The sequence below is a fragment of the Talpa occidentalis genome, unplaced genomic scaffold, assembly GCF_014898055.3.
Source record: "Talpa occidentalis isolate TD23 unplaced genomic scaffold, MPIMG_talOcc4v2.1 talOcc4.12, whole genome shotgun sequence".
NCBI lineage: Eukaryota > Metazoa > Chordata > Mammalia > Eulipotyphla > Talpidae > Talpa > Talpa occidentalis.
In genome coordinates this window covers 101,242,249-101,255,726 of record NW_023601212.1, presented here as the reverse complement: position 1 = coordinate 101,255,726, position 13,478 = coordinate 101,242,249, and the positions used below count along the sequence as shown (strand labels likewise).

The following is a 13,478-nucleotide window of genomic DNA, read 5'->3' as shown; positions in this document are numbered from 1 at the left end:
GGTGTCCCCTTCACGCCGCCCTGGCAGCCTCGCCCGTCCTCCTCGTGCCCCACGGGCCGCGGTCTCCTTGCCGCAGCCCTGCCCTCCCAGCTCATCCGCCCTGTGGCTTCCTGACTCTCGGAAGGGCTTTGGCGCTTTCCCGCTTTGCCCCCAGTAAGGATAAAAAGCACATGCTCGCGTAACACTGCAAAGTCTGAGAGAGAAATGTGAACCCAAGTTGTTTTTATTAATAGGGCTCTGTTAGCTGTCCCGGATCCTGGGATCTGCCCGGTGGAGCAGCTGCCGGGGTGGGGGCCGAGCCGGCCCAGAACCTGCGAGCCTAGGCTGCTGTTCCCCTTCCCGGTCACCTTCAGACCGGAAGCCTTGGGAGCGAGGGTGGCTCTGCCTCTCTCAGGGGAGCAAGGGTGCCCACCTGCAGGCTGGCTGATCCTGGGCTCCCGCTGGGCGCTTCAGCTTGAAGATCCCGCGGGCGGCCGCTCTGGCGTGGGGGGGGCGCTCGAGGACACTCCCCAGCACTGTGGAGCCGACTGCCCGTGCCCAGGTCACGGCTGGGGTTGTCCACACTGGGCTGACTTGCTCTCACTGGGTTCTCAAAGGTCAGCATGGCCCTGGGCAGTCTGGACTGCGTGAGCACCGAGACCCTAAAGATGTACCCCAAAAGAAGGAAGCCAGGCAAGTGAGTGGAGGCCCAGGCAGGGGGGTGAAAGGGCCAATTTAATGAGAAACTACAAACGGAGACCAGCCACGATTCACAGTGAAGGGAGGCCATGCAGTGGCAGTGCGAGACCAGGAGGGGGCAGCAGCAGGGTTCAGCGGGCCACGGGGGCAGGTTCACAAGACAGACCCTCAGGAGACAGTGGGCTCAGGCCCGGGCAGGGCTGGTGTCCCCCAGGGGGCTGCCATGGCTCGGGGCTACGTCTTCCGGTCCCCTGGCCACAGCTGCTCCTGCTGCTGAGCGCGAGGGGACCAAGGCGAGCCCACGGCACCGGGAGCCGGCCTTCCCTGCGGCCTGCCCCAGCTGGGACGCACCAGCCACCGGGCAGCAGGAACCTAGTGTGGCAGAGGGCAAGGCTCCTGGGCATTAGTTCCAGCCCCAGCGAGGACGGGTGCACAGAGGTGTGGGCCGGAACAGGCGCTGGCGGGGGGAGAGGCAAGTTCCTTTGTGGCAAGCGCCGCCCGATCCCTTACCCAGTGACCTGTGGGTATGCTGCCCTCTCTACCTTATCTCAGGTGGCTCCTGGGCATAAGGTGTGGAGTTCCTGAGAGTTCCGAGGGCCAAAGCCATGCCTTCTGACCCACCACTAGTGCCCTGCAAACACACCTAGGCCGCGTGGCCCTGTCCTGCTTGGGTCCATTCCCCGCCCTCGGTCCAGCAGATCAGAAACGACTGGCTACAGGCCCCAGGCCTAGGGAACCCACTACTGCTCCATCTGCTTTTGGTCCAGGGAGTCAGGACCGAACCTGCCCCTGGTATGGAAACGAAGGCCACCGTGCGAGGCGCCCCTTCCCAGCTTGTCCTCCTGGCCACGCCACCCGCAGCAGCCACACGCGCTCGGCGCCGTCCCGCCACCTGCGCGCCCCTGGCCTTCCATCCAACAGAATCTTTTGCCGAAAGAGTCAGATGCTCAGGGTAGGGCGAGTTGAAGAGGACAAGACGTCCAGGGGGCTGGTGGGACAGCTTCCGCCCCCAAGTGGGAGTGGGGAGGCGCCACTGAGTGCGGGGAGCAAAGCACGGGGGGCGGGTGGACAGCGGGAGTCCGTCCCAGCTCCGTCAGCACAGGCGCTTGTACGTGTAGATGTAGGCTTTGCAGCTGGGGCACGTGTGCGTCACGTCCTTGAAGTCGTTGATGAGGCAGGGGATCAAGCAGCAGCCCAGGTCACACCTGAAGCAGACGGAGAGAGGTGGGCAGGCCTGAAGGGGCCGGGCACCCAGGCCCACTCCAGCTTGGTGTGGGAGGCCCGGTCCCCCACTCCCTGCCCCAGGGGCGCCCCCACCTACCCCATGAAGCAGCAGAAGAAGCCCAGCACGAAGTTCATCAGGCCGATCTCATAGGAGATTTTGGTGGTGATGGCCTGCTGGCAGTGGGGGCACACGGTCTGCACGGGGGCACCCTCGAAGATCTCTCCCTGCAGCACTGTCACTGTGGTGGCAGCCCCTGAAGGGACCAGGACTGTGGCCGTGTGGCCCCCAGGGCCTGGGTAGGGCCCCGGCGGGTAGGGCCCCGGCGGGTAGTAGCCCATGGGCGGGTGGGGGCCTGGGGGAGGGTAGAAACCTGGAGCACAAAAGACAGAGCAGACAGGTCACGCTGGCTGGCCAACGCCCCCCACGAAAGATGCGCACGAAGCCCCATGGCCCCCACCCCAAGCTGCAGGTGAGGTGTGGGAGCCGGGCCTTGGGCCTAGATGACCATCCACATCCCGCCTGCCCTCCTGGAGGGTGTGGTGAGAGCCGGGCGCGGCGAGAGCCGGGCGCCATCCCTCCCACTGTCGAGGACATGCCAGGGCTGGGCTGTGTCGGTCGCTGACGCACAGGGCCGCCACCCGTGCTGTGCGTGAGCCCTTCTCTGGGCAGAGCCGTCCCTCGGGGAGCTGCCGGGTGAGCAGGAGCCCAGGCCCCCCAGGGACGGGCCCCTGGCAGGGAGACATCTGCCCAGGCCTCCCGCCCCGTCCCCATCAGCCCGCACCCCGGGGCCCTGCCCCACTCACCTGGAGGCACGTAGGTGCCATCTGCATTCACATGTGGGGGGATGAAGCCAGGCTGGGGCACTGGGTGACCCGGCGGCTCGTAGGGCGGGGGGCCGATGTCTGCAGGAGGCAGAGACATGCCCGGGGGGGGCTGCATCACGGCTGGGGAGGAGCGGCCTGGACAGAGAGGCAGGAAGAGGCGGCTCAGGGCCCAGCTGCAGCGGGAGGGCTGGAGGGAGGGCGCTTCACACCGAGGCCTACCTGGGGTGGATGGGGCTCCGCTTTTTTCCTCCAGAAGGGGGGCTGTGGGGCCCCCAGGATAGGGAGGGGGAGGCTCATTCGACGACATGGTCACTGTCTCCGTGGACCTGAAGGAAAGCCCAGACGTCAGCTCGGCCCCCAGCCCCCCCTTACCGAGGGGCTGCACAAGGCGGGTGACAGCCTCAGCATTGCAGGCGCCGTGCACACAGGGCCCCCTGCCTCGGTCCCCTCCGTGCCGCCCCCAAGCCGGTGGCCAGCGTCCTGGCAGAGTGGTCCGGGGATGCCCCACCCCGGCTGCGGGCAGCTCATGCAAAGCTACCCCCGCAGCTGCGCCCCCACTTCCTGCCAGAGGGCAGCCCTGGGAGGGAGGAAGGACACCCCGCAGGCCAGTCTGGGTGCGGGTCCTGTCTTCCCCTCCCGGTGGGAGCTGGGGCGGCGTGACCCACTTGTGCGGGGACCGGGGGAAACTTTACCTCAAACCCCAGGTGCTCCGGGGGCGGCAGGGGAGGGTCCTGGCACTGCCGGGGGACACCTGCGCCCCGGGAGCTGGGGGGTGGACGGGCCGCGCCCTCAGCTGGGCGGGCGGAACCTGGGCGCCCCCCCCCCACACCCTCTCCCGTCCAGGCGCCCACTCGGAACCACCCCACGCCCGCTCTGCGAGTCCCGGCGCGCCCCGACTGCTCCCCCCAGGCCCCCGCCGGCCCCCCTCTCCGTGGCGCTTGGGAAGGGGGTGCCGTGAGCGGGGCTGAAAAGCCGTTACGCTCTGAAGCGGGGCTCAGTTTGCTTTTTAAAAACAAAGTAAAATGATGTAAACTCAAAAAAGAAAAGCAAAGCCGCGGGGGTGCAGACAGCGCCCGCCCCGTGGGTCCCGGCCGCGCGGAACCCCGTGAGAACTCAGGCAAGGAGGAACTTTTCAAGTATTCATTCACGTGACGCGCGAGCGCCCCAACAGCTGCCGCGGCGCCGCCCCGGCCTGAGCCCGACCGGCCCGCGCGGGGAGGCCGGCGGGGCGGCTGGAGACCGGCAGCGCCGACACCCCGTGTGCAGCCCCGCCGCCATCCTCGGGAGGCCCCGCATCATCATCATCGAGGAGCAGGTCCAGGGAGCAGGTCCAGCGCAGTGGCCGATCCAAGAGTTTTCCAAATTGTTAACCCTTTGCACTCCGAACCATTTTACGATATTTTGATTTAATTTCTTGTGCCATTTCAAGATAAAGCTTCAGGGAAACATGCGTGTCTCCGAACGGTGCGTTGAAACAGCCTCAATTCCCCGTAATCACTAATAAAGTGCAATGTCCCCTGAGAGGGCAGCGCGGAGTGCAAAGGGCTAATTTTCTTTTGACGCTTAATTTTTTTTTAAAGATTTATTTATTTATTTATACAAGCACTGGGCACAGTCAGAAGCGCGGGAGGGTGAGAGAATTCACCAGAGCCAGAGCGGGGAGCAGAGCAGGCAGAAGGACCGAAGGACACTGCTGAGGGGAGCAGCGGGCGGCAGGAGAGGTCTGCGCGCCATGTGGGACCCTCGCCCAGCGGCCGGGGATCGAACCGGCACTGCAGAGACTGCGGGCAGCTTCGCAACCCAGCGCTCAACCGCTGCGCCCCCGGGGAGGCCCTTGAAGCTTAATTTTATCACCAGCAACCAGCGCAGGGCCGGGTTGCTGCCAGCCGTGGGCGAGGCAGCGGCTCCGTCTCTGCCAGCAGGTGGGTGACTCTGTTCCTTTGCAAGAAACGGCCAAGGCCCGAAGCCTGAGTAACGCGGTGACTGACAGGAGAAGCCCGCTCGGTGCTCCCCTGCGCCAGGCCCCGGGGGGAGGGGGGGCGGGGGGGGGGACGCGAGACCCCCATGACAGCGAGGAGCCGAGGCTGGCGCCACCACACGGCTGCACAGCAGGGGGGCACCCCCGGGAGGGTCCGGGGGCTGCCAGTCCATGCTTTCCTCCAGCACAGCCCCTGGGGCGGGCACCCAAGGTCAGGCCTCTTTCTAGAAGCCCGAAGACGGTTGGTTTTTGTTCTCCATGGTGGCGGCGCGGGGTGCCGCAGGGGGGGGCGCTGCCCGGGCCCGTGACGGACGTGTGAGCAGCCGCCCAGTCAGTTAAGCAGAGGCGGTGAAGCTCCAGCTCAGGCACTCGCGGGCACATGTCGCTGCCACTACGGGAAGGAGGCGCATGGGGACCCCGAGTGATCGGGCCTGCGGGGCTCACCCAGCTCCCAGCGGGAGAACACAACAGCCGCCACAGCCTCTGGCAGGGTCTGGCCCGGCAGCAGCGGGGTCCTGTGTGTGCTCCCCCCACCCCACCCCCCCAGCCCCAGCAGAGCTCGTTCACGCGCAGCCAAGGTGAAGCCGCTTGCTCTGGGCCTCCTCAGGTGACTTTCTGGAAGGAAGACAGGCCGGCAGCCCTCCTCGGGGCCCCTCCCTTCCAGGGCCTGCCTGGAGCTCCCCAGTCTGGGAGGCCCCGGGGAGGCGCCGCCCACAGACCCTGGTGACAGCTGCGGGGTCACGTTCCCTGCTCCCCAGAGCCCTCCCCGAGGCACTTTCCGCCCCAGGAACCACGGCGCCGGGACGCCAGCTGGCTTCTGAGGGCCCGTTCCCAGGAGGCCGGCGCCAGGCTTCTGGCCAGCGAGGGCTTCCCGCCCTGCCGGGAGACTGAAAGGTCGCCTTGAGCAGGGCCCGCAGCGTCCCCTCCGTGAACAAAGAGGCGCCGCCCGCTCCAGAGGGGCAGGCCAAACGCTCTGCTGCGGACAGCGCCCCCACTCCCAGGGGCCAGGGCCCAGCAGAGGACAGGCCCCTGGTGCAGCAGGAGGGACTGGCCGCCAGGGACCTCCCGCCACCCCCGACGGCCCCCAGGAGGGAGTGTGAGAACCGAGGCCGGGGTGGGAAAAGCCACGGAGGGTCCTGGCGGCCTGGGGCGTCCCTGGCCATGGACCAAGCTGCCAGGGCCGGCCGTGGATCCCCGGGACGGCGTCACGTGCTGTCCTGCTCTCCCCCGCCCCGGGGGTGGGCTCAGGGACAGCCCGTTCTCAGGAACAGGCCCTCGGAAGGGAAGGGGGACGGCGCGTCCTCCAGGAATAACCGGCCATCTGTTGGCGCGGAGGGCTGTGCGGCAGCTACTCGGTGCCTGGGGCGGGCTGGGAGGCAGCGGCAGGGAGCGAGAGGCGCAGTCCCTGCCTTCCAGAAGTTTGCAGTCAAGCGGCAGGGACAGCGTTCAAGGGCTCACCCAACCCCAACGCGGAGCGTCGCAGCGCGCCGGGCCCGGGCCGCTGAAGGGAGGACAGCCTGTCTCGGGGGCAGGGGACGCCCCCCCGACAGGTGAGGAGGAGGTGGCAGAGCTCGTGCGACCACAGGCAAAGGAGGGGGGACGCGGTAGTGGCCGGTAGGTGAGTCTGGGGCTTCAGGAGGGAGGCCAGGTAACGGCCTGGAGCCCACGTGTGAGCAGCAGGCCACTGGGGGGGGACCCCGCCCTGAGGCGCGCTAGCAGAGCCCCCAGAGCCTGGTGCCCCGAGGACCCGGCAGCCACACAGCACCCTGGCCCCTCTCCTCCCTCCCAGGGGGCTTCGGGGTCTCCCTGGGCCACCCCCCCAGCAACATCAGCCGGGGGACAGAGGCCTCATTGCCCCGCAGGCCAGCAGCAGATCTGCGAGCACAGGGCTCCCCGCACCCCACCCGCTGCGGACCGCGTGGGCCTGGACAAGTTCCTCGGTCTCCGAGCTTCGGCTTCCGGGCCGGCAAGAAGGTTGTGGCACCGGCTAACAGGACCTCACACGTGAGCGTCCAGCCGGGGCGGCGCTGAGCGGGAGGCTCTGCGGGACAGGCCTTTAACGGCTACTGCGGGGCCTCCCTGGTGGCGCAGGCGGTTGAGCGCCGCGCTGTGGAGCCGTCCGCAGCCTCTGCAGCGCCAATTCAATCCCGGCCGCCCTCGGAGCTACCCACATGGCGCGCAGACCTCTCCTGCCGCCCGCTGCTCCCCTCAGCAGTGTCTTCGGTCCTTCTGCCTGTTCTGCTCCCCGCTCTGGCTCTGGTGAATCCTCTCACCCTCCCGTGCCTCTGGCCTGTACCCCAGCTCTTGTATACATAAATATTTTTAAAAATAAAATAAATTAACAGCTACTGCAAACAAACCTCATCTCTGAAAAGAGCACGCAGAATGGCCCAGCAAGGCCCCGCGCCGGCTCCACCCCAGTCCGGGCGCCTGTCTTCACGGGGCCGGGATGCCCCGGCCCGGCAGTCGCCTGCGGCCACGTGACCGCACCGGCCGACGAGTGAGAGGCGCCTGGGCTCCGGGAGGGCACCGAAGACGGACCTGCCCTCCCGACTGCTGCTGCCGCGGCCTGGACGTGACAGACGCTGGCGTGCAGGGCCCTTGGGAATGGGAGCCGGGCTAAGGACAGCCCAAGGCGCCCAGCCCTGGGGACCGGCACAGACCGTCCCCCGATGACCTCCTGCCGGCCTTCCGTGGGCTGCCCGGTACGTGCAGCCAGACCTGATCCGAACGCTCGAGTCTACCGGAGGCCGGAAGTTACTCACAATGAACTTCCAGTGAATTCTTACCAAGGAAGGAAAACCAGCATCATGAGAAATATGCGGAGTTGCTCAGGGCCGAAGGCACAGAAACAGGTGGTCCGGGATGGGAAAGCCTCCCAGGGGCCCCCAGTGACCCGGCGCTCTCTGGCCCACGGGGCCTCTCCAGCGTGGAGGCGGGGGCCCCCCGAGCAGGCCCTGCGCCTGCCAAGTCCTGGCCGGTGGGGCCGGGATCCCGCGTGACCCCGCGTGGGGCACAGCCGTGTCCCGTGGCCTTCCCAAGGGAGGCCGGAGAGACGAGAGCAGCAGTGGGGGCCGCCGGCCGTTCATTTCACCCGCGCGCAGGGCGACCTGGGGATGCCCCGGGCGCGCTCACACTCACGAGCTGCGTCGGGACACGACAGGGGCCGGGAAGATCTGGCTTCCCACCTGCCGGCTCGCTTCCTGCCGGCCCTGCGTGCTGCCCCTGACCGGCGCCCTGGCTCACGGGGGACACACACGGAAGGGCAGGCCCTTACCCCGGCCTGGGCGCGAGGCCCCAGCCGGCAGTCTGGCCGCCCCCACCCGGGGCCGTCTTCTCCTGTGTGAAATGGCAGCAGCCCCCGCGCCTGAGCTGTGAGGCGGCGTGCACGAGGCCGAGTCCCCACGCGCACAGCTTCGGGCCTGGCCGGCCGTGCTGGCAGACCGGGGGGGGGGGGGGGGGTGGGGGGGGGGTGGCTGCGCTGCGCCCGGGCGCAAGGAGGGCGCGTTCTGCGCTGGCTCCGTCAAGGGTCACAAGGCACGAGGACCCAGAGAACACTTTGGAGCTGGAAAGCAGCGAGGCTCGGGGCTGAGACGGGATGTCGCGCAGCTGCCGCCACACCCAGTTCCCAGGCGCCGGGCGATGCGTGGCAGCACGGGGCAGAGCGGGCGGCGCCGGGGCTCGGGCGCACCTCCGCTACCTGGGCATTCTTCTGCCTCACTCCGCTCCAAGGCCTTTGTCGCGAGAGGCGGCAGCCACGGCCCCGACGCGGCCCGCGCGGAGGCCGGGGAAGCAGCGTGTGCCCTGTGTTGACAGCACACGCCCACACGCGGGCTACACACCCAGCGACGGAATGTTCTCCCGGGACGGCCTGCTTGTGTGGAGACACGCCAGAGACGACGCGTCGGCTGTGCCGGGACAGGCAGCTCCTGGGACTGGCCCTTCCCGACGGCACCGTCGCTGCGCTGGCCCGAAGGATGTTCTTCCCGACCAGCCTCGCACCCTGGGCTGTGGTCCTCGGCGCTCTAGACAGCTCGCCTCCCAGAGATCTGCCAAGCGGGGGGTCCAGGCCTGCAAAGCAGGAGCCTGAGGGCCTGAACTTCTGGCCCAGAGACCCGGGAGAGCCGGCGGGTGGTCACCCGGCGTGATAAGGCGGAGAGCGCGGGCGGCGCCAGCACCGGGAGCACAGCCCAGGCCGTCCCCCTCGGCCAGGCTCTCCTGGAGCCCAAGCGTGGCGCCCAGGCAGGACAGCCCCGGGAGAGGAGCTTTCCTGCCGGCGCAGGCAGAGGACGTACCGCCGGGGAAAGAGGAGCAAAGCATGAGAAACAGCTACAGCTGCAACCACCAGTGAAGAAACAAGCCGCGTGCACCTGCTGGGCAGGCAGACGTCGGCGTGGAAGGTCGACGAGTCTGTGAGACCCACCCCTTTGCACAATCCACAAGAAGCCCCGAAAAGAAAACCCTCGCCTCTGCCTCACGCAGCTGGCGCGAGGTGGCCAGTCTCCTGGCCGGCGGGCTGAAAGAGCCAGGGCCTGGGACCGAGACACGCCGCCTGACCCAGCACAAAGCACGAGTCCTGGTTAAGTGTGACCAAGGCCCGGCCCCGGCTGCTGGTCTTCCCAACACCAATGCCTGCCCCCTGCTCCCCCGCGCCCCCCACACCCAGCTGCGGGGGAAGCCCAGCAGCCAGGAGGATGGTCGGCCTCCTGCCTTCACATGCGCGGAGCTCCCACACGTGGCTGATCTATACTAGAGCCCCGAGTCCCCAGAAACGGGGTGGGGCGGTGTCTCTCAAGCTGCCAGACCCCCTCTGGGGAAGAGCACGGCCGCAGTGACCTTGCTCGCGCCAGCATGGGGGCTCCAGTCCAACGCAGACCCCCGCCACCCGCGGGGTGCGGTGAGTGAGCACCCTGCACGAGACCACGGCGGCCCCGGCGGCGGACGCGCTTCAGAGGCACGGGCAGCAGTGCCGGGACAGGCCAGGCGACCTGGCCAAAATGCCTGAGTGGGCAAAAAGCCAGACAGGAAGAAACCGCTGATGGTGTCAGGTGTCACGGTCAGCTCAAGGCCAGGAGGGTCCCCCTCGCTCCCTAATTTAATAGCTGCTGTTCAGAGCTGTGCCGCCCTGCTCTGCGAGACCTGGCCTCCCTGGGCAAGCCGCTGCCCACGCTCTCTCCTGAGCCAGGGCCGCTGCCACCTAGACACAGGCGAGAGGCTGCCAGGCTGGGCACAGCAAAACAGGGGCACATACTGCAGACTGGGGGTCACCCCTGTCGCCTGCCAGCCACTGGTCTTATCGTTGGCAACTGAGCCACTTCTTTCAAACACTAAAGGGTTAGAATTCGCCTCAGGCCTCACCAAGGAAATCCTTTCACCTTCCCTGGTCTGTTTCTCCTGGAAGGCAAAGCGCAATCCCTGGAACAGATCTGAATTCAGAATGAATCAACATTATTGAACACACGACGTGCCTGGCACGTTCACAGCTTTTCCTGGACCCTCGTGACACCTCCTTGTGGTAAGAACCGCTGGTGCAGGCTCGGCCAGCAGACAGTGCAACCGCGCAGCAGCCCCAAGAAGGCAATGAGAGATGTTTTCTGAAAAATGATCCAATGTCACCAAAAGTGCATCTCAACTGCTCGTACGCAGAGAATCAGAACGTGACCGGGCGTCCCTTCCCCACACTGCGTGGGTACTACTGCGTCTACTCTAGCACAGGGACCCTAACCTTTCAGTGATTAGAGGCTTTTCACCTGCCCCAGATGAAGCGAGGCTCTGGGAGGGCCAATGCCTGGTTACGCATCGTGCAAGGGACAGCGGCACCTCTGGTGTGGTCCGCTGTCCAGGCAGCACTGACCCCAGGGCCCCGAGCCTGAAGACTCAGAGGTGTGTCTGCAGACCAGGAGTCCACCCGACCTGTGTCTCCCTGGGTGGGTGGTCCTGACCCCTGACCTCTGCGGCACTTAGCTGCAAAGCAGCTCTGCCACCTCAGGGGGGCATGTCAGGGAGAAGCCTGGCTGTTCAGAGCTGGTCCGTTTACACACACCTCCTCTCTGTGCAGTCTGTTTCCAAGTCCTCCACAGGCGGCACAGCTGCCAGCCTGGCTCTCCCTCGCTCCCTCCTCCACTAAGGGCGACACTCTCGGCAGTGCGCCCACCGCAGGCTGCCCTCGCCAGCAAAAGGCCTAGCTCACAACGGGACAGAGAACATGCCCTCCTCCGGGGGAAGGGTCACATCACATCTGCACCCTCTGAACAGTGTTTCTGAAGGTGGAGACATAGTTTCACAGGATCCTCCCTTCTCTCCCGCTCAGGCAACCAAACAGGGTTAGGAGTTTGGTGTTTGTGGCTACATAACAAAGCACCTGCCCCTAAGGGCCTCAAAGCTCATCAGCTGTGCCACACAGCCCAGCTCCCTAGAGTCCGAGCAACGCCCCAGAAGCAGGTGGAAGTGCCAGCCCAGGTGCACAGAAAGCAAAGCACACAACTCCTCGCGGTTCCTGCCAGTGAGATGCCCGTGCAGCGGGAGGCGGGTCACTGCACTGGCTCCCACACAAAACAATTATGGACCCTGAGTTAGTATTCTCTGCACACAGTCCCTGTTTCTGCTCTTAGGGTGGTTCTAGAATCATGGGCTGCTGTTTTCAAGTCTTTGTAAGGGCTCATGTAAAGCTCTCTCCTGGTTCCAGAGGCTTAGCTGATGAAAACCTCCTTCAGGTTCTCGAGATAGGAGAAAAGTGTTTAACCCAGGACCTCTGTTAATTAAAAACAAACAAGCAAGAGAAATTCAAATACTCTACTTAATGACACGCATGCAACGTGCTCGATACACACGAACAGAAAAAAGGGACCTGTTGGTTAGATGTCTGATAAAGCACAATAAAGTGCTGGTGGTCTAGGGGCGTCCACTGAGAAATTTCTTGGACTTTTCTGTGCGTTCGAAATGTTTCCTAATGAGATGCTGGAGGAGGAAGTCTTTTGAGATAGCAAGTGACTGAGAATAACTTCTCCAGAGCAGGGCAGAGGGCGAGGTGAGCTGGCACACCACCCGAGTCTAGGCCATCCCCGAGGAAAGAACAAAGTGCCAGGGAGCGAGGTCACGCTGGCAGAGACACTGCCCTGTCCAGCAGCAGGCCCGGCATACGCCTCTGGGAGCAACCCTTGCCCCAGACCCTCCATTTTCTCGCTCCAGGACAAAGGTTCTCAACCCTAAGGGCGCCAGGGGGGCGTCTGGGCCCACATCTACAACTGCAGAATCAGCAGCTCCGGGTGGGCCCCAGGCAGCGGGGTTCCGAAGCAGAGGATCGTGGGCCCAGCCTGGAGACACTCAGCGCCGCGCACTCCTTACCTGACACCTGTTGAGAGGCCTCTGAGGAGATGCAGGGGAGAACAGAATACCCCGCCCCCCCACAAACAAGTGCCCAGGCCGCCTCGCAGGAGCTCGGCGACACCGGGCTCGGTGGCAGAGGCTGGCCCGATGCCAGGCCCGCACTGCCTTCCCCGGGCGCGCGAGCGGTGCGGGGTTCGCCGGTGTGGACCGGCCGCGCGCGGGCCGCGGCGGGCCGGCCAAGGTCGCCACGGCGCTCAGCGGGGGCGCCCTCGTCGCCGGGGCCCCTCCCGAGCCCCTCCCCGGGGCCCGCCGCCGCCGCCTGTCCCCGCGCAGCCCCGCTGGGAGCAGAGGGGGGCCCCGAGCCGCCGCCCCGCGAGCCCTGAGGTGCGAGCGCGGGGCGCCGAGCGCGGGCCGGCCGCCCCCTGGGCTGTCACCGCGCCCCGCGGCCGGACGTCAAAACCCCCAGGGCCACGCTGCGCTCGCCCGCGCGCGGGAACCGCCGCGCCGCCCCCGGCCCCTTCACCTCCAGCGCCGAGGCCCGAGCGCGGCGACAGGCCGGGGTCCAGGCGCGCGCCGACGAGCCCCTCAGCCCCGCGGGGCTCTGCGCACACACCGCCCCCCGCCCGCCCAGGGGCCTCTGGGAGATGGAGTCCGCCCGCGCGCCCGAGGCCCGCAGCGCGCGCCGGGAGGACTACAGCACCCGGCGTGCCCCGCGCGACGCCGCGGGCGGGGGCGGGGAGGGGCTCGGCGGGCCCCGCGGCCAGGCAGCCCGGGTCAGCCCTGCCCGAGGGCCGCCAGCGCCCGGCCCGGCCCCGGGGCGTCCCGCGGGCCGCCCTCTCCGCCGGGCCGAGGCGACTCACCGTGCCCGCGGCGCCCGCGGCGCCCGCAGCAGCAGGAGGGCCTCCTCCGCAGCTCGCCGTGGCGCGTCTGTCAGAAGGAGGCGGGTAGGCGCTGGAGCGCGGCCGAGGACTGTGGCGTCACGGCGGGGGCGGGGCCGGGTCACGTGGGCCGCCAGGTGACGTCAGGCCGAGCGCCGGGCGCGAGCGGCGGCGGGGCGGGGCGCGGGCGGTGTCGGCCCCCCCCCCCCAACCCGGCCGAGTCCCGCCTCCCGCCTCCCGGCTGCTGCCCCTCCGCGGGCTCGCCGGGGCGGGAAGACGGCGTGGCGGCTGTGAGCGCCCGGACCCTGCTCCAGCGCTCGCGTGTCCTTCGTGCAAGTGCCTGGGGCCTTTGCTGCTTTCGCATTTTTTGTGCTTTTTGCATTTTTTGTGCTTTTTGTTGATTTTGCTGGTTGTCCGGGCCCCAGCAGGGCGCTGAGGCGCTGTGTGCCCCTGAGGCCAAGAAGGCTGTGACGGGCTTACCAGAGAAAGCGCGCGCCCTGACGACCTGCCGAGGCCGAGTCAGTGCTGTGGGCCTTGAACTCGTGGCCCAAGCTCCAGGGCGCGTGGAA

General features: G+C 67.1%; 1 protein-coding gene across 3 annotated transcripts; it reads right to left on the bottom strand.

Moving 5' to 3' along the window:
• Nucleotides 1-58: 58 nt before the first annotated feature.
• On the bottom strand, nt 59-12,968 carry CDIP1 (cell death inducing p53 target 1). Of its 3 annotated transcripts, none has more exons than XM_037507680.2 (5): nt 12,892-12,968; nt 2,947-3,053; nt 2,707-2,862; nt 2,000-2,273; nt 59-1,883 (listed from the first exon to the last, which is right to left on the bottom strand). In XM_037507680.2, the coding sequence occupies exons 2-5, from the start codon at nt 3,032-3,034 to the stop codon at nt 1,772-1,774; spliced, it is 630 nt and encodes a 209-aa protein (XP_037363577.1). In that variant the 5' UTR covers nt 3,035-3,053; nt 12,892-12,968; the 3' UTR covers nt 59-1,771. The 3 variants fall into 3 exon arrangements, with proteins under 3 accessions (XP_037363577.1, XP_037363576.1, XP_037363578.1); XM_037507679.2 differs by lacking the exon at nt 12,892-12,968 and adding an exon at nt 12,555-12,584; XM_037507681.2 differs by lacking the exon at nt 12,892-12,968 and adding an exon at nt 12,050-12,168.
• Between the last annotated feature and the right edge of the window lie 510 nt (nt 12,969-13,478).

Bases quoted from the DNA above. Each gene is read 5' to 3' on its own strand.
- CDIP1 (XM_037507680.2), bottom strand. From the start codon at position 3,034: ATGTCGTCGAATGAGCCTCCCCCTCCCTATCCTGGGGGCCCCACAGCC. The intron at 2,274-2,706 runs GTGAGTGGGGCA...TTTGTGCTCCAG, and splicing joins TGGCACCTACGTGCCTCCAG to GTTTCTACCCTCCCCCAGGC. The intron at 1,884-1,999 runs GTAGGTGGGGGC...CGTCTGCTTCAG, and splicing joins TTCTTCTGCTGCTTCATGGG to GTGTGACCTGGGCTGCTGCT.